Here is a 22,643-nt window from a genome sequence, read left to right as displayed (position 1 = left end):
ATCCTATAGATCTCAACACTGTTTTTTAGTTTTCTAATTTCTTCTTTTTCTTTTGGTCTGACTAAAATTTCCAGAGATTTATATTCTAACTCAGATATTCTTTCTTCTGACTCACTGAGTCTGTTGTTAAGGCTTTCTACCACTTTTTAAATTTGTTCTATTGAATTCTTCATTCCTAATATTTTAATTTCTCTTTAAAATATCAATTTCATGAGAAAAATTTTCTTTCATGCCATGTATGGATTTATGTAGCTCATGGATTTGCATCGTATTACTTCTAAGTAATCCTATGATCAATTTTTTGAATTCCATTTCTGACATTTCTTCAATCTCACATTCTAGCATTGAAGTGTCATTGTGTTCCTTTGTGGGCTCATGTTGTTTTCCTTATTCTTGTTTCTTGAATTGCTGCATTTGTTTTTAGGCATTTTTGGAGATACTTGTTGGTTTATTTTTCTTCCCCTCTGTGATGGCTTTTATCTTTGGACTATGCCTCTGTGGATTAGTGGAATGTCTGCTCTTTCAGTGAATACCCTGAGGCGTGTGCTGGGTGTTGCCAGGGAGCTCTGTCCAGTGCTACAGGGTGAGGAGAGTGTCCAAGGTGACTCCCAAATTGGGTGTGGTAAATCCCTCTGTGTGTGTGTGTGTGTGTGTATGTGTCTCTCTCTTCCTCTCTCTCTCTTCCTCTCTCTCTCTTTTTAATCAGAGGGGAGGTTGATTCAGCTCTGTTGGCATAGTCTCACACTCCCCTACTCTCCTCCAAGGAGATCAATGCCTTGGCGCTAGCCCCAGTGGGTACAATATTCATTCCAGGGTGCCACAAGATCTGTATAGTCCTCAGTTTGAGCACAGATCCCACAGCAATGATCCTCACCATGGAATCAGTAAGCCTTGAGCATGTGGAGCTGCCCACAATGACTGCCCAAAGACTTCGCCATACCCTGTGCTCTTACACACAGCCACAGTATTTTCACAGTTCCGGTATACAATGCTCCCACAGTCACAAGCACCCAGCCCCCTGTGAGTTCCCCTAGCCAGATTCAACAAGTGTCCTATAGGTTGGTTTCTGGGCATGTGGACATGAGCTGTGCAGCTGTTACATATGTCTAAAACAGTGTCCACCTTCTCTCTACCAGTTACAGGACACCAGTGCCAGGTGGTCAGGGAGAAAGAAACGTGTCCCCTTTTTTTTCCCTCTAAGTATTCAGGTACACTATCGCACACAGGGCTCCAAGCTGGACTCCTGCCAGGCTCTTCCCGCAGCTTTATCACCCATGGCCGGGGCTGCTGCAGTTTGGTCTCACCTCACGCCCCAAAGCTGGTGCTGAGGCTCTCAGCTGCTGGGCTCCATAGTTGTGAGCATCCACATTCTCCATGTCGATCCACAGTGTCCCTCTAATTTGCATGGAGTTTCTTCTGCAGTTTTCTTCCTAAATTATCCCTGAGATTGCACTCTCTCCATTTCTTTTTTTAATATCTTCCCCTAGACTACAGCAGTAAGCTCCCTCCCTATTCCTCCATCTTGGTGCCTCTGCGCCATTTTAGTTTTAATTTTGGTTAGAAGAATAAAACTTCTTTCCTTTTCCCTCAAAATAAAAGAACAAAATATAATTGTCATGAATGTCTACCTGAATCCTTTGTCCCAAATTGTTAAGACAAAGTAACTCGGAATGTTTGTTTATGTCTTTTCCTGCCATGTCTGTATATATGATCACCACCTTAAGGTTTGACTTCATTTTTGGCTTGAAGTCAGACCATTGGATTAGCTCTCTTGTCAAAATGTCTGGCACACAGCGAGACCAATACATGGTTTTAAATATAGGGTTGTATAAGAGAATTAAAGGTCTTGACTGAAGGGAAGCTGAAGAAATCTGACATCTCTGAAAGATACTTCTGTGTGTTTTGTTTGCAGAGTAACCACAGTGTGGGTAAGAACCACAATATAACAAGTAATTAATTGGAAAACTATATGGACTATGTTATATACAATTATACCTTCCACATTGGGGTTATGGAATAAAAATCAAAACCAGTCTCTAAATGTTTTATCCTTAAAGTAAAAGGAATTTTTCCACAATACAATTATCATATTTATAATTCCCATATATTTTGTTTTGTGGTCTAGTTGCAATTTTTTTTTTCATCTTAACATGGTTTGGATTTATCCTATTTATTTAGAGCCCAATTTTTTTTTAAAAAAAAGAGTTATTTATTTATCTGAAAGTCAAAGTTACACACAGAGAGAAGGAGAGGCAGAGAGAGAGAGAGAGAGAGAGGTCTTCCATCTGCTGGTTTACTCCCTAGTTGGTCGCAATGGTCGGACTTGTGCTGAACCAAAGCCAAGAGCCAAGACCTTCTTCTGGGTCTCCCATATGGGTACAGGGGCCCAAGGACTTGGGCCATCCTCCACTGCTTTCCCAGATCATAGCAGAGAGCTGGATTGGAAGAGGAGCAGCTGATAGAATAAAAAAGGGAGAGAACGATGCAACATGGGAAGTGAGATACACAGCAGACCCATAGAATGGCAGATGTCCTAAACAGCACTCTGGCCTCAGAATCAGCCCTTAAGGCACGCGGATCTGGCTGAAAAGCCCATGAGAGTATTACAGGCATGGAAAGTCAAAACACTCTGAAAAAAAAAAAAAAAAAAAAAAACCCTACATGAAAGATCTCCACGAGTGAGATCCCAGTGAAAAGAACAGGTCATCAAAGAAGGAGGTACCTTTCTCTGAAGGGAGGAGAGAACTTCCACTTTGACTACGACCTTGTCTAAATATGATCAGAGTTGGTGAACTCAAAAGGTTTCCATAGCCTTGGAGACTCATGACAAGAGCCTAGGGTGATTACTGAGGCCATAAACAAGAGTGTCAATTTGTTAAGTCAACAACAGGAGTCACTGTGCACTTACTCCTCATGTAGGATCTCTGTCCTTCATGTGCTGTACATTGTGATTTAATGCTATAACTAGTACTCAAACAGTATTTTTCACTTTGTGTTTCTATGTGGGTGCAAACTGTTGAAATCTTTACTTAATATATGCTAAACTGATCTTCTGTATATAAAGAGAATTGTAAATGAATCTTGATGTGAATGGAAGGGGGGAGGGAGAGGGAAAGGGGAGGGTTGTGGGTGGGAGGGAAGTTATGGGGGGGGAGCCATTGTAATCCATAAGCTGTACTTTGGAAATTTATATTCATTAAATAAAAGTTAAAAAAAAAAAAGAGGAGCAGCAGGGACCAGAACTGATGCCTATATGGGTTGCCTGCACTGCAGGTGACGGCTTTACCTGCTATGCCACAGCGCAGGCCCCAGGAGCCTGATTTTTAATCCATGTTCTTTTAAACTTTTTTTTTTTTAGATAGACAGAGTTAGACAGTGAGAGAGAGACAGACAGAGAGAAAGGTCTTCCTTTTCTGTTGGTTCACCCCCGAAATGGCCGCTATGACCCAAAGCCAGGAGCCAGGTGCTTCCTCCTGGTCTCCCATGTGGGTGCAGGGCCCAAGCACTTGGGCCATCCTCCACTGCCTTCCCGGGCCACAGCAGAGAGCTGGACTGGAAGAGGAGCAACTGGGATAGAATCTGGAGCCCCAACTGAATCTGGAGCCTTAACCGGGACTAGAACCTGGGGTGCCGGCGCCGCAGGCAGAGGGTTAGCCAAGTGATCCGTGGCGTTGGCCTAATCCATGTTCTTATTAGATGACTTTCTCTACCCATGACAGAGATTTCTAGGATTGAGTGGTGTCTTTGTGTATTCCCTCCTCAGTTTGGGAAGGCAACACAGAACTCTACCTTGGTCCTATTTTGTCTGTCCTTTCCACATTACTCTCTCTGGTACCTGCTTGGCAAGAAATCCTTATAAGTATCCTGGGCTTAAAGTTAGAGCCTGAAAAGCAATATGTTAATTTGCTATTTATTCAAAAGTGCTGGCCAGTCTTTAGACATTCTACTGGCTCTTCTTCATTAAGAAAAGGTCCTGTTCCTGATTCTGAGAAGTGCTACCTGACAGGTGTCAGAAGTAGGTGACCCTTAAAGAAAATATTAACTGAGAACAAAAGCATTAGATGGCTTCTAAATGAGCCAGGGCTACTCATCCAGCTGCCCTTGAGCAATAAAAAAGGAAAGTCACAGCATTATACAGCAGGTCAGTGATAAAAGCCATGAAAAAAAATCTAACTTAGACAATGCTGATATTGGCAGTCCTTGAATGCTATTACACACGCACGCACACACACACACACACACAAACACACACATTTGAAAAATGCCTAATGGGGCACAATTAAGCAGTTTGTAGAATTGAATGACCTTTAAATTGCCATAATCTCATGAGGGAAACCTTTCATATACAGCCTCTACATTTGAGAGAACATTCTATAAAATATTGTTACTAATTCAGCAGGGTATGCCAAACGCAGGTCTTGTGCCTTGCTCCATCTTGGAGCCTTTCATTGCAGAGAAAAGCTGAAATCACTAAAGATACTGACCTCACACAAGTCAGTTATCCAAAATCATCACACAAATATAATTCAAAAACAGTTGGTGACAGGAAAACAAGATAAAATATAAAATATAAAATATAAGTCTGTAAATGAGAAGAAAGGAAAAATTCTAACCCTTTAGTTTTTCCTTAAAAATAAAACTGTTCTAGATTATAATCAATTCACTTCTCATTTTTTCTACTTTTGTTATTATTAAGCATATGGTTTTAAGAAGCAAAAAGCATACACTATTGAGGAAACTGTTACTTTTGAAATTAGCTCTGAATCTTGACAGATTAATTTTTCCCTTAAAATTTGTATTCTTAAAAATGAAAAATTTATAGAAGAGGTTGTATAATAATCATTTGCTTTATCTCTCATTTTTATCTCAATTTATATCTATGGCTCTCTTTTTTATTATTTTTTAAAGATTTATTTATTTATTTATTTGAAAGGCAGAGTTTACACACAGAGAGGCAGAGACAAAGAGAGAATCTTCCATTTGCTGGTTCACTCTCCAAATGGCTACAACAGCCAGGACTGGGCCCGATGGAAGATAGGAGCCAGGAGCTTCATCTGGGTCTCCCACAAGGGCATTAGGGACCCAAGGGCTTGGGCCATCTTCCACTGCTTTCCTGATGTATTAGCAGGGAGCTGGATCAGAAGTGGGACAGTCACGATTGAAAGGGTGCCCATATAGGATGCTGGTGCTGCAGACAGTAGCTTAACTCATTATGCCACATTGCCAAGCCCCTAGTTAAGTATTAAGCACTGCAAAGTGTTGTCATGTTTCTCCAGTTAACTTTATTTCTGTATTTTAAGATTTTACATATTTATTTGAAATGCAGAGTAATATACAGAGAGAGGATGATTTTCCATCTACCAGTTCATTTTCCAATACCCGCTTACAGTCAGGGCTGGATCAGGCCAAAGCTGGAGTCAGGGGCTCAATCTAGGTCTCCCACATGGGTGGAAGAACCCCAACTACTTGTACCATCATCTGCTGCCTCCCAAGTGCATCACCAGGAAGTGGACTGGAAGCCAGGAGTAGCCAGGACTGGAACTGGTGCTCCAACATGGGATATGGGCATCCCAAGCCACCACAATGGGGCTGGTCCAGGCTGAAACCAGCAGCCCAGAGCTCCACTGGGTCTCCCACATGGGTGTCAGGGGCCCACAGACTTAGCTTATCCTCTGCTGCCTTCTCAGACATTTTAGCAGGGAGCTGGATTGAAGCAGCCACAGCCAGTGCTCAAATTGGCACTCTGATGTGAGATGCCAGCACTGCAGGTGACAGCTTAGCTCTCTGAGCCACAACATCAGCCCCTGCTGTAGGCTTTTTATAGCATTACGCCAAAAGACACATGGTCTGAGGTATTCCTGTTATCAGCGATGTTAAGTTTGATCACTTGGTTATGTCCCTCAGATTTCTGCGCTGCAAAGCCCCCTTTCCCCCTTCATAATTAATACATGATCTGTGGAGTGATACAGTGAGATCTTGTGAATAATGTATTCTTCAAAAATCTTTCACTCAATACCTTCAGTATATATTGATGAGCCTTATCTAAATCTATTATTACTACATTGGAGATTGTAAAATGAAGATTTTTACATGCTTGAGTATCAGTGAGCATGTTTCTATAAGGAGAAGCTTTATTTCTAATTTTCTTGTTATTTTTCTAAAGTATCATTATGGAATCACAAATCACAAATTGTCCCAGATTTGGCCAGTTGAGGCCTTTGGAAGTAAAATTTTAATTTGGAAGTGCTCTCAGTACTTGCATGTGACCTCAGTAAATAACTTCATCTTTTTCTTTTTCTTAATAGGGATATTGCCAAAATGATGGCTGAAATCCAAAGTCATGGCTAAATATTTTTTTTTCTTTCTCAGAGATACAAGGGAATAACTAGGGCTTATTGTTATGTGCTTAATAACAACTTTCATTTGTTTTAACAACCTATCTTCTTTAAGTCAATAATTATGAAATGCCTTGAAATAAATGACAGTTAGGGGCATCCTATTGTAGGCTGATTACCAAGGACATAGAACAGTAGCTGCCCTTCAATGGACAGCAAATAACAGCTAACTGAATGTGTTGAATTAATAATAAACTCAAATGTCAAATTCCTGAAACATAATATGAATGATTGAAATAATATATATTAAGGGTCTAATTGTATAGAAATAAGTAAAGTTTTTTCTATTAGTGATTTTTATCTCCTTCTTACCTTGAAATTTTCCCTCGAAACTGCTGTCAGTACAGTTACAAAGATAGTTTATTCACTAATTTTCTTTATTTGCATTCATAGATGAAATGTAATAGAGTTATAGTTTTTATTTTTAAAGATGTATTTGTTTATTTGAAAGTCAGAGTTACACACAGAGAGAAGGAGAGGCAGAGAGAGAGAGAGAGAGAGAGAGAGAGAGAGAGGTCTTCCATCCCCTGGTTCATTCCCCAGTTGGCCACAACAGCCGGAGCTGCGCCAATCTAAAGCCAGGAACCAAGAGCTTCTTCCAGGTCTCCCACATGTGTGCATTGGCCCAAGAACTTGGCCAATCTTCTACTGCTTTCCCAGGCCACAGCAGAAATCTGGGTTGGAAGTGGAGCAGCCAGGGCTGGAACCAGTGCCCATATGGGATGTCTGCACTGCAGGCAGTGGCTTTACCTGCTACACCACAGTGCCGGCCCCCAGAGTTATAGTTAGTAATGACCTTTAGGATTTCTTTTGATTCAGCACACTGGTAAATTAATATATCTTCTTTCTTGTCAATTGGCATTGCTTCCTAGATCAATAGTATTTTGTCAAAGCACTCTGTATCTGGGATGACAAGTTGCTTAATAAAATTTCAAAATTTTTACTGGTAAGTTTTCCTTAATAAAATTTAAAAAGCACTCCAAAAGAGATAGGATCAACTAATATATAGATCTCTATGTTAGAAAAGCTATGGCTAGGAACTAACAAACAGATGCAATCCTATGCATTTTCTATAGTTTAAAAAAGCTGCTTTGAACATAGATTTACATTTTAAGAATCCCACACACATAAATCATGTCATTGTGGATTATCTACAAAGTGGGAAATACACTCATGGATTATTCAGGGCTGACTGTAAATAGCTTAATCCAACCAGGATACTTGATCCTACCATAAGGTAGTAAATCACTCACTTCTTATAGGCTTAGTATTATGTTCAAACCACTGTCACACCATTTAGTACAGTGAAGGGAAAGATTTCTTTTTCCTAAGCTTCTTTTGCAGTTTTAATTGAAGTTTGAGTTGTCTGTATTAGTTACTAGGCCTGATACGTTATTTTTCTATTTTTACCATAAGGCCAGATGTACTTTTCATCTTAGGATGAAATGATTCTTTTAGCTCCTGGTTCATAACATGTGAATGGGAAAGGTGAATTCATATACAAAAACAAACTGAATTTCTCCTAGAAATTAGAGATCAAATCATTATATATATATAAAGTAAGATGGAAAATTGTTGGGCTGATTTGATTCCTGGCTGCTCCACTTCTCAATCAGCTCCCTGCTAATGTGCCTAGGAAAGCAATGGAAAATGGCTCAAGTGCTTGGGTCCCTACACCCACGTGGGAGACCTGGAAGAAGTTCCTGGCTCCTGGCTTCTGTCTGGCCCAGCTCTAGCCATTGTGGCCATTTGGCGAGTGAATCAGTGGGTGGAAGATCCTTGTTTTTGTAACTCTGCCTTTCAAATAAAATAAATACTAAAAAAATTATACAGTAGACTTTGAAGAGCTAGCTATAGTCACATAAAGATATAAATGGTTTAGAGATCATTTTGCAGCAAGCAGTATTAACTTAATATGTGTTCTACCTACAATTATTTCACTGGGGTTCCTGCACGTATGAAGGAGACATTTTCAATTACACCAAATCAACTGACCCCCCAAACTTATCTTGCTTCATATTTATGGCCTTACATAACATCCTTGATGAATTTTCAGGCCTTGAGGTGCTATTTATTAAATTAGGAATACAGCCCACTAAATTAATAAATCATTACTATGGAGGCACTCTTGTCTTTTGAATGTATAAATACATTGCTTAAATTACTCTCAGGGAATAATTTATACATGAAGAGGCTCTGGTGGTTAAAAAAAAAAAAAAACCTGTGTATTTCTTATCTCTGGAAATAGTCCTGGACTAGGTACTTAAGTGGATATCAAAGCAATTGTTTTATTTTTTTCTTTTTCCGCAGTAGTAATAGTTCTTACTATCCTGGTGTTTCCAACACAGTTTTATGGAATCATGAATTAAATATAATGTTCATCATGTAACATTTTGAACCAAAACATTTCCATACAAAATATGAGAACTGTCTGACACTGAGAGCATACACTTAGGGATCCTCAAAGGCTTCGCTTTCCTTCACTGTAGGATTCTGCCGCCTCCCACCCCCCAAAGATCTCCAATAAAGTGAACACTGAAAATACTTCCGATCAAGGGAAAGGAAATTAGGAATCGGCTACTATTGCAAGAAGGATACCCCCCTCCCCTTTTAAGTATTAAAAGGTGAAATTGAGGGCAATGACTCCTGGCTTCTAATCTTGTGAAGCTGTTTTTCTTGTCCTTGGGTTGTTCCTGTCAGATTTTTATGCTGTTTGCCTATGTGTGACACACATCTGTATCTCAAGTTTAGGTAATAGGACACTAAAAACATAAAAAGAAATGGTTTTGGTGAAACTTCCCTCCTGGGTTATAACTTCAGTGACAGCAGGAAGCCTGTCATTCTTACATTCTTAGAGCATAGCTCTGTGCCTGATACCTGGGGCAGTTTTGATGAATAAACATATGAATGAAGTACATAAAAAAGTCCACCATTATAGGAGGAAATCCTTAATTTTTCTGCTTAGTATTTCAAAATGTCAGGTTAGTATCTGTCCTACTGTCTAGGTTTTTTTCCACATGTCTTCTCACACAACCCCAATTTACATAGCAAATAATGGACCATGGTCAATTTTATTGATTTAGTTATTTGAGTTTGTGCCTCAACAATCTACCACAACAAATAGGTAAAATGTATTTTAGGTTGCACATTAACACCTTACTTACACATTGAAGACCCTGGTTTGGTTCTGACTGAAGCATCCAAACTGGAACAACACAACCTAAACAAAAGAATTGAGAATAAAAGGCAGAGTCAAATAGGCAGTGGTCAGGCTGTGGTGATGCCCTGTGGTATGCTTGGGAATTAAGAACTGTCACAGACATGGTCCCCTTTCATTCTCGATCACGGGCTTTATTTGATAGGTTGTCAATTGCTTTTTCCTTCTGCTCCTCAAAGGAGCTCTATTGTGCTTCCTGCTGTGCTATGAATTTGGGAAAGATAATTATCCTTTGACTAAGTCCATGGTTTGTTCCTTCATTTCTTCCATTCCAATTTTATTGTTTTTTCTTAGTATTTAGTACTCAGGGTTGTCTTCAAAGTTGCTGGTAATACGTTGTCTATAATTATATTGTCAGGTACACAAGAGGTTGCTTTTCACATTTGTACCTCAAAGTGTGAAGATCTACAGATACGCTGGAAGGAAAGGAATGTTATTCGTTTTAATTTCTTTCAATACTCAAATGTTTAAAATAGGTAACGCATACTAAACTGGAAGACTGGCATAAGTTCCTCCGTCCAAAGTTGATGCTGGAGTGTTCGGACTGTGTTTTCTTTCTTTTCTCCGGGTCCCGGTCTTTTTGTTGTACAGGGGTCACATAAGGACGTCCGTAGAAGGGCTCCGTGCGCCATCTACTGACGGAATCCAAACTTGCAGAGTCTGGAGAGGGAATTACCGTTGGTTCTAGAGTGAAAGCATTCTTTGAGAAAGAAGAGTTGGGGGGGGGGGGGAGACCCTCTCAGGCTCTGTGGCTTATTTGTGAGTGCCAGAATAAACCTGAATTCAGCAAATACACAATCCCAAAAGGAGACATCAGTGCGTCGTGCGACTCTGGGCTCTTGGAAGGCAGCCCAAGGGAGCCCAGCTGGCACTGGAAGAAGTTGGCCGAACCCCGAAATCCACGCAAACTGGGAATCCGGTGGTTGTTTCCAACCTGCGTCTTGCTACACTCGCCGCTTATGGTTCCCGTTTACTTTATTCGCGACGCATCCAGATACCCTTCGGTTCCCAGTCTCAGTTCCAAAAGACTTCTCTCAAGTTTGTTTGTTTGTTTTTAATAAAAAATGTAGTAAAGCGTAACAAGGAGGTCCACGGGATGCTTTCCTCTATCTAAACACACAGAAACACCTACAGAATGATAGGCGCCGCTGTGCATGTGGGTGAACTGAGAAAGCTAAGCTCTTGGACTGGGATTTAAAACGTTTCTCCGCACAACAGTTTGCTCCATTCTGTGCTAGACAGTGAAACGACGGGTGGGAAGAATTCGGGTCTTCAACCCAAGGGGGTTCCTCAGTTATTCCTGGGGGACAGCAGAGGAGCAGTTTGCAGGGATCCAACTACTCGGGTTGGAAGCTGGCTGGGTTGGAAATGAAAAGTTGCCTCGAAGCGGTCCTGTGACCGCCAGCTTTTGGTGAGCAGCTGGAGGAACTGAGAACTGTACACAGCGAGGGCCCCGGAGGTCCCAGGTAACTTTCCCGCTACTTTGCCGCCCTCCGTCCAAGGGCTGAGACAATTTGCTTTCATGGTTTGAAGTAACACCGAAAAGGGAAAGGGAGAAAATAAAAAACACGAGGGAAAGAAAAAAAGGAAAGCAAGAAAGCTGAGTCCGAAAGAAGAGGAGGGCAAGGGGGAAGGTGAGGAAGGGAGAGAAGCCCGGGAAGTTCCGAGGCCAGGGTGCAAGGGCAGAAAAGCTAAGGTGAAGACGGCCGCGAGGGAATCCGGCTGCGAAGATGCAAGTCTCGCTTCCACAAACCGGAGTCACACCCATCTTTCACTTTCCACTCGGTCGTCGAGATCTTATCCGCTTCCTTTCTCGAGACTGTCAGCGCTGGTAAAGGAAGCGGGTCAGGGCTCCTCCCGCGCCGCTCGGTGCGGGGCGGTGCGGGCGGCGGGACGCGAGCAGAGCCCAGGGCGGACGCCTGCGAGAGCGCGGCGCCCGCAACTCCGCCGCGACTCGCGGTCACCCGGGAGCCTAACCGGATTTCTAACCCCGAGATGGATTACGTCGGCTGTCACCACTGCGCCTCAAGATCCTAATCCCATTTATGCACGTTGCAGTCGGCATTAACTTTATCTGCTATTTCAAGACTCGCGGAGGCTCCGCGTGCCCTCGGAGGACCGTGCCGGCGCGTTTTGAGGCGACGCGGCGGGCTGTCAGGCGGGGCGGCCTCGCCGAGCAAACAACTCGCAGCCGAGTCCCCCGGCGTCCGCGCCCGGCACTCCCAGGTGTCTCGCCGTCACCTGGGCGCTGCGCGGTGCAGCTGCCCCGCCTTCTCGTTTTTCAGTCCCAGCGTTCGGTGGCTGCGGCAGACGGGCAGCGAGTGAGGGTGGTCGGCGGGCGGCCGCCTCGTGAGGAGGTGGGGAAGGGGCCCGCGGATGGCTGCGGGTTCTCAGCCTCCGCGGCTGTGCCTGGATGCTGGCTTTTGTAGGTGGCACTGCTCTGGCTCTCTCTTTAAGTAAGTTTGTTTGGGTGTGAGTTCTTGCCTTCTCAGCACAAAAACCACAAAGATGCGCTGTGGAAAGTGGAAAAAAAAAAAAAGCCCACCCCCACCCCCTCCCCGAGCGTCAAAGCCTTGATTGAACGCCCCCTCTTCGGCTGCTCAGGGCTCCGGGCAGTGGCGACATTCCAGCAGTTTTAATCCGTTTTTTATTGTAGGGCGATCGGAGTTTACACAGGGGCTGGGTGGCTCCCCAGCTGGCCGCTCTCGCCGCCCCAGCGCCCCCTCCCCGCCCCTCCTCCCCGCCGCCCCAGCAGGAACCTGTTACTTTAAGCGCCGCGTTCCAGTGTGGCGCTGCGGGCTGCCCGGGGGTTCGGAGGCGGCCGCTGATTGGCTCTTTCGAGCTCCCCCTGGCTCGCCCGCGCGGCCTCCCCGCGCGCTCCGCCCCGCCCGCGCGCCCTCCCTCCGCCCCGCGAGGCGAGGAGCCCGAGTGTCAGGCGCCACGGCGCATGCTCCGGAGTCATCCTCCGGCCCTGGAGCTGCTGCTGCTGCTGCTGCTGCTTTTGCTTTTGGGGCTGAGTTTAATAAGCGAGCGAGCGAGCAAGCGAGCGAGCGAGCGCGGGGGGAAAAAAGGCAGAGAATGTCCGCCATCTACCCTCCGCTCCCGGGCGCGCTCTCATTCATAGCAGCCTCTTCATGAATTACAGCTGAGGGGGGGGCGGGGGAGGGGGGTACCACACAACACCCCAGCAAACCTCCGGGCCCCCAGGCATGGCTAGCTCGGTAAGTACATGCAAAAATAATAATAAAAGACCCCCCCCCCTCCCTCTCCCTGCGCCGCCGCCGCAGCCCAGACAGCGCCAGCGCTCCGCGGTTCCAATTAGAGAAAGGTTGGTACGGCTTGCAGGGAGCTGCTGCCTCTCCCCAGCCTCCGCTCCCCTCCTCCCCCAGCCCGGCGCGCGCGCACACTCACACTCACACACTCGCACACACACACACACTCGCCGCCACCCCCCGCGCCTCCCTCCCTCCGCGCCTCTTTGCAATCGCAAGAAGCGCACTCACACCCTCGCTCTCGCTCACACGCGCGCACTCACACACACACTCGCACACGGTGGAAGGAGGCGAATAATAACTCAGCCATATTTCAGCCGCCGCCGCCTGGAGCTGCGGGCACGGTCTGGGGACGCGGCGAGCAGCCTCGGCGGCCGCACCTCCGCAGAGCGCCGCTGCCGCGACCATGGTGCGTTCTCCGCGGCGCGCGAGTGTGAGCCCCGGTGTGCGGGCTGACAGCGGCGGGCTGCACGCAACTTTGCCCCAGCGCCGGGCGCTGCGCAAGCCCAGGCTCGGCGGCCGTCGGTCCGCCGCCCAGCTTTTCTGAATTTCATTTTTTTTTTTGGGAAGGCGGGGGTTGGGGGGGGGAGGTGGGAGGTACTTTGGGGCCACTTTGGCTCTTGGAAGTATGTTGTGGGGGCTCCGTTCGGCCGGCCTCGCCGATCGCGTGGGGCTTTTCTCCGAGGGGTGCGGGGTGCTTTAAGTTATGGATGCCTCGGCGTGTTTTCCTGCGGCGTGTGCGTGTGTGTGTGTGTGCGTGTGGAGACGACGTCTCATTTTTGTTGTGAACGAACCCCGTGGTAAGAGCACGGGAGTTTGTGCCCATCAGCAGAGGCTGCCTGTAGTTTCCATTCCGCCTGGCACGGCGCTCCACACGCACGCACACACACACGTACACAAAGACTTCCTCGGCGTGTGCCTGTCGCCTCGGTACTTTCGAGGAGGGGGCCCGCCAGGAGCCCCCCGCCCCGACCCCCGTGGGCCCAGCCACCTCCCCTCCCACGCCGGGAAACCGCCCGGGTATCGCATCCTAATTGTCTTCTAATTTGTTTCCGATGCATTTGTTGTGCCTGTCGGGCTGAACGTGCTCTCCCTCTCCCCCGACCCCCTTGCGGGCTGGGGGTAAACATTCCGTTACAATCCGGGCCCGTTGCGGGACCCGGGCGCCTGGGCCGGGCCGGCCGGGCGCGGCGGGTTTGGGGGGCGTGGGTGCACGCGCCCACGAGCGTGGATGTAGAGGGCACCGCCGTTTCCTTTTATGTGGGTTTCAAGAAGGAGGAAAAAAAATGTCAGGCGCAATGTTCAATGCTGAACGGCCGCCTTCCTGTTGTTCACGGCTGTCTCTCCTCCCCCTGCCCGCAGTGTGCCGTGCAGGTGAAGCTGGAGCTGGGGCACCGCGCCCAGGTGAGGAAAAAACCCACCGTGGAGGGCTTCACCCACGACTGGATGGTGTTCGTGCGCGGCCCGGAGCACAGTAACATACAGCACTTTGTGGAGAAAGTCGTCTTCCACTTGCACGAAAGCTTTCCTAGGCCAAAAAGAGGTAGGGCTCGGATACAAAAGGGGCTTGATTAAAAAAAAAAATGTCTTGGCTCGGCAAGGAAACAATCGCTTGGCCCGGGCGGTCCCCTGCCCCGCTCGCTCCCCGCCCCCCGCGCCACGCTCGCGGCGCAGCCTCGGGACCTGGGTGCTCGGCGCTGTGCTGGCCGGGCCCCCGCTTCCACCCCTGCGCGCGCGGGGCTTCTGCATCGTGAAAGTGGCCCTGGAGAAAGGGCCGTCAGGTGTCGAGGGCTTGTTCATCGCCAGTCAGCCCTCCCCGGTCCTCTGGGGGTTGGCGGCGGGTTCTGTGGGGAAGGTGCAATTAGTTGTTGGGTTTGGCAGCGGGCAGAATGGGGGCTGGAAGAATAAACAGTTTGCGCCTGTTTGTCCTCGAGAAACCGGGATTTACCTGTGTTGTTAGCGAAGAATGCGTTGGATGTAGTTATTGTTCTGCCCCGAGAAGTACATCTGAGTCTCTCTGCTGTCTTCTCTGCCTCGGTCTCTGTGTGAGGCACTGGGTATCAGTTGCCATCGACTTTTCTTTTTGTGGGTTTAGCTTCCGCCACACCCCAGCCCAGTCTGTATTTTATGTTTAGTTGGGGGCTCACCACCGCCCGCTGCCCCCACTCGATTTTGAGCAAAACTCCCAAGTGTCTGCGGGCTGTGGGCTGCGGGGAGCGGGAGGATTCCTGCAAAGGTCGAAGCTAAGTTTTCCCGGGAATGGTGTTGTGTTGTCTTTTTCCTTCAGTCCTTCCCTACCTTGGTTCTTAGCCTTGGAGTCTAGTTTGCATAATCCTGCTGGGTCTCTGCCCTCCCAAACGTTCTCCATAAAGGGCAGGGCAGTTTTGGAAAAAAAAAAAAAAAAGAAGAAAAAGAAAAGGAGTGTCATTTTAAAAGAAATTTAATGGGGAATGAGAAATCCCGGTTGCTATTCCCTTCAGTCTCTGGAAAGCTACTGTCTGGTTGTTTTAGTTGGATTACTGGAGGTAACAGTACAAATACAATAAGGTGCTTTGTTTGTGAGCAGGTTTATTTATCTAAGTCGACACAATGGTTAGTAGTTATCTTCCATTTGATCTGTAATCTTTATTGGCATCTAGAACTCCTGCAGTTTCTTAGAGTAACATCATAATAAATCCATTCTGCTTGGAGCTTCGTGAAAATTATTGAACATTTGGGGGTTGAATAAAGAAAGGAGAGATGCTGTGTGCTTTAGAGGTGACAGAGGTTTGCGTTCATGCTTATTTTTGTTTCTAGAGCTCATGGAACGAGAAGATCGTATTTTTTGCCTTTAGTGGTTTGGTTTCTAGCTCCTCTTGAAAACTTGAGCAGTTGAATTTGATGGGCTTTGTTGGATGGTTAATGAATGCATTCAGTTTCTAAAAGAAAGCTAAAAACATGCATGATCTGTAGAAAATAAGATTTAGAATCTGTTAATACTTTACATCAAAATATAATCAGAAGTATTGTACTTTGTAATTCCTCAAAACTGTGACAAAGATGAGCATTGTCAAGTTTCTGTCACTAGATGAGGTTGGGTATGATGCGTCTTGGAATCTTTCTCTCCTTTTCCATGTGTCTGAAGAGCCATTGCAGAGGAGTTTAAACAAAAGAAACCACCTTCTGAGATCCGTGGTACACATGATCACTACCACTTGGCTGTTACTCTCTTCCAGGTGAAACATACTTAACAAAGAAACAATATTGACTGTATTAGGACAATCAACTTAGTTGCAGAAGATGTGGCTCTTAAGGTAACTTTGTTTAGGGACCTTGATAATCAGCAAATTGACCTCATGAAATCAAAGATGATAACCCCCTTCTGTATAATACTGCTGTTCCTCTGTTTCACTGGGTGTGTGTGGCGACGTTGCTCTGTATTTCCTATACTTAATGATTTTCTGTCCAGCCTGAGGGAACATGAAGGTGCTGCCCACATACCCAACACCTGGGAGGCTGTTGCTAGGCGTGGTAATCCTCTCGATAACTGATGTCTTCTCAGATCTCTGTAGGGAGTGATGTCTGCTTGTTGGTTGTGCTGTTAAATTTTAATTTTCAGTGGTGGAGTTTCTCTGTGCATACTATAGCCATTGTTTCAAAATGTTTATTTTCGGATTTTTATTTGTATGTGTGGTTCCCATGATTTGACAAGTCCTGGGAAAAATGCCAGCTTACATCACCCAGGAGAGACCTTGTCATACTATAATTACACATGATTCAGATTGCAAGAGAAGGTTTCTCTGTTCATTGGGAATAGTTAGTTGTAAGTTCAAGCAACACCGAACATGCCACTTAATCCTGGGACTTATATTTTGGCTTCTAATGTCTTTCAGAATGATAGGAATAAATACTGAATAAGGATGACAGGCATTTCTAAGTCTACTTCTATCTAGTACTTTTCAAGGTGCTATGTTTGCTGTATTGTAGATCTGTAAGCAAAAGTGTAAAATTTTACCCACTGGAATTGAGAGAAACTGCAAAAATGAATTTAATAAAAATTTGAGTTACAAAATATTGAAAAGAAATGCTCATACTCTAAGCTTTAAATGGCTATTAATAGTGACAAGTTAAGTCGCTTTCACTCTATACAGTAGCTGATAAACAGATGAACCTTAGAACTGAGGATGAACTGCTCAACCAATAAGATGGATGAGTCCTTAGTTTCATAAATCTTTGGTTTGGAAAAGCGAATTGATTTTCAGGTTGATTTCCTTTACTTCACAGTAATATTATGAGAACTTGTAGAGAAAGAAATTATGGTATTTTCAACTTGTTGCCTAATGAGAATTACATATACCATTTCAGAATTGAGCTAATTGGATTTGAATTAATGAGGTTTTACTCTGTCACAAAGATGTGTGGGAGACCTTCAATTTAAAACTACTGGCATGGAGTCTTGGGAAAGAGATTTTGATGAAAGAGTGGAGCCTGGAATATCCATTAGCCATTACAGAATAAGCAGGTCAGAGTGTGATACATTTCAAAACTATCTACTTGCAAGGAAAAGCCGTATCTTATTTATTATTGCCAAAGATTTATATTAGTCTGATATGACCAAAATGAATAGTCACATTCAAAACATTTCATTTAAAATATTAATGTTTTCATTTTCAGTATGATGTGAATTTGAGTGAACTTTCTTTGCAATTACAGCCATCCTTGCTATTGCAATCTGTTCCACTGACATTTATGATATGAAATCTGTTGCTTATTATTTTATGTAAGCTAATTTGGCCACTGGTATGGTTTGATAGCTTTTTATTTGTAGCCCTTATTCCTTCGAGTGGGCAGATAAAGCATAATAAATCCACCATTACAATTTTCCTTTGATTTAAGTGTTCGAGTGCAGCTTTATTGCATAGTTCTGATTTGTGTTATGTAGTCTTCTGAAATAATTTGGATAACTTTTTATCAAGGTATCTAATGTTTGGGGGTTTACTAGTTAAAGGTATTATGCGTACCTGGTGTATTTTTTCCTCTGAGGCATTTAAAAAGTCTAAGAAAAAAATGAAGATGAGTGTTTTGTGTGTGTGTGTAGGGTTCTTTATAGAATTAAGATAACTAGTGAGAACAGTTTTACTACTGGGCATTTTGAAGCAACACAAAGCATAAATTGCCAAAGCACTTAAAAACCGAATTGTTAGAGGAAATCACATATGTTTTTGGTGAGAATTTAAACTGGGCATGGACATTCTGGAGAGCATTTGGCAAACTCCATCAAGATTTTTAGTGTTTATACCTTTTAGCCCAGAAAATTTATTTCGAGGAATTTTCTGGCAGATATAACTTTATAAGTACTCCAAGATACAGCATATTTTATGTGACTGTTTTATAGTAGCAAAAATTTGGTAAATAGCCATAAAGGGGACCTTAGTTGGGTCTAGTTAAGTGATGATAATCTATAAAAAGAGATAAATCTATTTGTAGATGTGGGAAGATTTTCAAGAAGTATCAAGCAAAATAAGGCAAGTTACTAAATCAACATGATCTCTCTTAAGAAATGTACTTATATGAATAGAAAGTACATGTGTGTATAAATACCTTCTGGAGGAAAGGGCACTGAAATCTTACCAGTAATATTCTTTGGTGGCTGCTTGTGGTGTTGGTAGTAATGGGAGGTTATTTTTGTAGTGTTTGATCTAAGAAATAAAAATCTATGTATTTAAAGCATTACAACAAATACACATTACTTTGTAAAATTGAAAGATGAATCCAGAACCAATCTAGAATATTGCCTTTTAAACAGGGATTATCAGGTAGCTATCTAAAAGTGAACTTTAATTATCTTGGGTAGATAGTGAAGACAAGTTAGCATCAGGAATTAGGGACTGTACCAAAGGCTGGTTTAAGAGGCTCCTTGTGTGATCCTGTGCAAGTTACTTTTGGGTCTGTTTTTTTATTTGCGTTATGGGAATAATGATAGAAAAACTATTACCTCATAAATTGAGGATTAAATATGAATCAGCTGTTCTCAAACTTGTTGGACTTAAGATCCTTTGTACTCTTAGAAGTTGAGGACCCCAAAGAGCTCTTCTGTATTATGTATATTAATTGTACTCTATTAGAAATGAAAACTGAGGCATTTAAAACAAATTACTAATTTGCTTGAAGGTAAAATAATAAATCTGTTAATATATATACAATTTTAATGAAAACATATTTTAAAATAAATTAGCAAAAAGAGCGACATTTTTTTTTACACAACTCTCTCTTTTTTTTAAAGATTTATTTATTTATTTGAAAGGCAGAGTCACAGAGAGGCAGAGGCAGAGAGAGTGAAGTCTTCCATCTGCTGGTTCACTCCCCAGTTGGCTGCAATGGCCAGAGCCACGACAAGCAGAAGCCAGGAGCTTCTTCCAGGTCTCCCATGTGGATGCAGGGGCCCAAGCACTTGGGCCATCCTCCACTGCTTTCCCAGGCCATAGCAGAGAGCTGGATTGGAATTGCAGCAGCCTGGACTTGATGGGATGCCATCACTGCAGGCGGCAATTTTACCCGCTATGCCGCAGTGCCGGCTCCTGCACATCTCTTTAATGGTTGGTTTAGTAGAAGGCAACTGGATGCTGTTACCCACTTCTATATTCAGTCTGTTTGTTCACATATCATGTAACCTCTGGAAAAAGAGAATAGAATGAAAATGGCAAGTGACATCTTGAAAGAAAAGTGGTTTTAATTTTGTGATACACATGCAAAGGTCTTTGGGATGGTGAGGTCCCCAGGCCAGATATATAATCTGGCACAGATAAATTTCCCAGGATGTACACAGAAGCTGATTTTTCAAAGCCATTACTATTAATTGCTAATTAACACACCCATTTAACAGAAATAAGAAAAATCTTGCAAGGTATTTGCCTTTTTAGATTCCAGCTTAATTATCTAATTTTTTTTTTCAGAAAAGACTAATCCAAATTTGGGTTTTATTGGATGTATGTCATAGTTATTATTGCTGTCTGTTCCATGTATATTATCTGTACTATGCAGAGACCTTTTATATTCATTATTTTATGTGAACTTCTGTAGAACTACCTTCTTTGAAGTTCCTTCAATGGGTCTTCTGTGGGCTGACCTTGGTCCCTTTTCTGATCATCTGTTACAGAAGATCTTCACTACTTAACATAGCTTTTATATCTCTAAGATGTAGAATTTTTCTTGTTTTTTATCTCTGAGTTGTTGAATCTTTGAAAGAGGTGTAATAGAACTGAGAAATTTTGTGGCAGAGTTATACAGTATAGTGTTTATGAAGAATTCATATATTTAGTTTTTAACATGCAAATCCAAGTTGTATTTTTTCCTGATTTATGGATATGCATGCATTGCAGACAAACCATAGAAACCTAGGGAAAGACGCTACCTGGCATTTTCAAAACCATAACTAATATTTTAGTAGTCATCTGTTTATAACTATATATACACACGTAAATATTAACTGTTAGTTAATTTCAGTTCATTCAACAAGTGTTTATTGGAGCTCCTACTAAGTACATTCCTTGGAGCTGGGGATAAAACTCAGATGAACAGCTCTACCCTCATGGAATATCATCTTTTGAAATTGCTGTATTTCATGGTATTACATTCAGTTAATATATAGTTGCTTAAGGATGGGAACACATTCTAGGGAATGCCTCATTCCGCTAACACCTTGGAGTGGAGTGGGCTTACATGGACTAAGATGGCTATGATGTCACTAGGTGATACAATCTCATGGGACCACTGTTATGTATATATTCCCTGCTTGACTGAAATGTGGTTTTGTGAGAGAATGACTTGACTTCTTTTGGATCTTTAGGTTGTTCCTAGTTTTAATTTGTTATGAAAAATGTTGTAAAAGCCATGTTTGACATTGATTTTTTTTTTTTTTACTGTTTTTTTCCCAGTAGTTTCCTATGTTAAATTTCCACAAAGAGTGGTAGTTGAATCAAATGTGTAAAGGTTTTAAAATTTGGTGTGTATTGGCAAACATTCCTCCAAAAAGATTATACCAGTAAATGCTTACTTGTGGGTTCAGAAACAGCCCATTACCTACAGGGTTGCCAATATTGGAAATTAATGGTTTTAAAAAAGGTTATATTTGTGATAAAAAAAAACACCTCTTTATTTTAATTTGCAGTTATTTGGTAAGTAATGCCACATATCTTTTTGTGTGTATGTGCTGGCATTTATTTACTGTTTGTCTTTTGGGATGTGCCTAATCTGTGCCCTTTGCAGTTCTTGGCTGCTTGCTTTAGTCCCCATTACCCCAAAGAGTACAGGAAAATACAAAGAACCATGTCACCAACATTCAAAGCTCCATTATCAGGATTGGACAGATGTTTGCATTTTATCATATTTGATTTTAGAGAAGTATTTTAGATGTAGTTAAAGTTTATGGATGCTTCCCAGCCTTTTCTTTCAAGTTTTTGGCGTTTCTTCCATTGTATTTATCTATATTTGCACATTTATATCACTTACTAATAATAGTCTTTTATCTTAAGATCAACATGAATGGTATCATATGAGGCAAATCATTTTTTTCAGTTGAGAGATAATTCATATACCACAAAATTTACCTTTTAAAAGTATTCTGTCAAGTAGTTTCTAGTATATTCACAAGGTTGTGTAATTATTATTTAATACCAGAATGTTTTCATGAGTGAATAATTTTGCATCTTTTTTATTCACTCAATATGTTTTGAACCTATCCATATTTCATCTATAGAGAGCCAATTTATTCCCTTTAATTTCCTCTGCTTAGTATTTCATTTTAGGAATATATTCTGTACTTTTGTGTTCCCTTGTTAAGAAAGATATAGGTAATTTTCTGTTCTGTACAGTGAATGTTTTTGTACCTGTTACCTTGTTCAAGTGAACATGAGTTTGGAAAAAGGCCTAGAATTCGAGTTGTTGGGGGTAAAGCATGTGTGTTTTCATTTGTACTAGGCATTGTCAGATTGTTCCACGAAGTAGCTGTGACAGTTTATACTCTGTCAGGGAATGAGTACCATTTTTCTCTGCATCTTTGCCAATGTTGACAATTTCAGTATTTCTCATTTTTGATAGTTGAAATATAATATCTGTTTGTTTGCATTTTTATAGTTCCTATTGGGATTAGGCATATAATATATGTTTATTTACCATTTTAATTTCTTTATTGACTTATTTTTATGTCCTTTTAAAAATTATTGAGATGTTTGTCTTTTTCTTGCTTGTGCAGTGTTAATTCTCTGGTGTTAATGTTGGAAATGTCTTGCTCCGTTATTTTTTAATAGCCTAACTTATGGTATTTTTTTACCACATGCAAATTTTTAATTTTGTCAAATTGATTTGTTTTGTTTTTTTCTCTGGTTTTATGGTCTTGAAGAATATGGTTTGTGGGCATCATAATGTCTTTTAACCAAGTATTATATTTGCAGGTTACCATGAAAGATTGAGAGAGATGTAAATAAGTGAAAGAGGAATTCTCTGCCTTCAATGTGCTTGTGTCTTTTACAGCTGGAAAGGACACTTGACATTCTTCATCTTTGTTTACCCTCTCATTTTACTTTTAATCAGAAGCCTAGAAATGTGGAGTGATCTTGCATGTAGACACAATGAGTCACAAGTGTGCCCATGCAAAGATAACTAGTAATAAATGGTGGTCAGTGTTTACTTTTAAAACATTGAATAATTATTCATTTATATTAGCAGACAAATGTTCAGCAATAACTGCTTTTGTAGACATGATCTAGGGTTTAATTAAGTGGG

The 22,643-nt window shown here is 42.6% G+C and overlaps 1 protein-coding gene across 4 annotated transcripts in view; it reads left to right on the top strand.

Moving 5' to 3' along the window:
• MLLT3 (MLLT3 super elongation complex subunit) overlaps positions 1–22,643 on the top strand; it is a 392,438-nt gene that overhangs the window by 52,441 nt on the left and 317,354 nt on the right. For 2 of the 4 annotated variants that reach the window (XM_070052927.1, XM_070052921.1), the window contains exon 3: positions 14,247–14,427. In XM_070052927.1, coding sequence (XP_069909028.1) covers positions 14,331–14,427 — 97 coding nt within the window. In that variant the 5' untranslated portion in view covers positions 14,247–14,330. Of the gene's footprint in view, positions 1–12,517; positions 13,294–14,246; positions 14,428–22,643 lie in introns of those variants that run through there. The other 2 variants (XM_051857400.2, XM_051857402.2) reach the window with 2 other exon arrangements.

This window comes from Oryctolagus cuniculus, chromosome 1, assembly GCF_964237555.1.
Source record: "Oryctolagus cuniculus chromosome 1, mOryCun1.1, whole genome shotgun sequence".
Classification (NCBI taxonomy): Eukaryota; Metazoa; Chordata; class Mammalia; order Lagomorpha; family Leporidae; genus Oryctolagus; species Oryctolagus cuniculus.
This window is presented reverse-complemented; position numbering and strand designations above follow the sequence as displayed.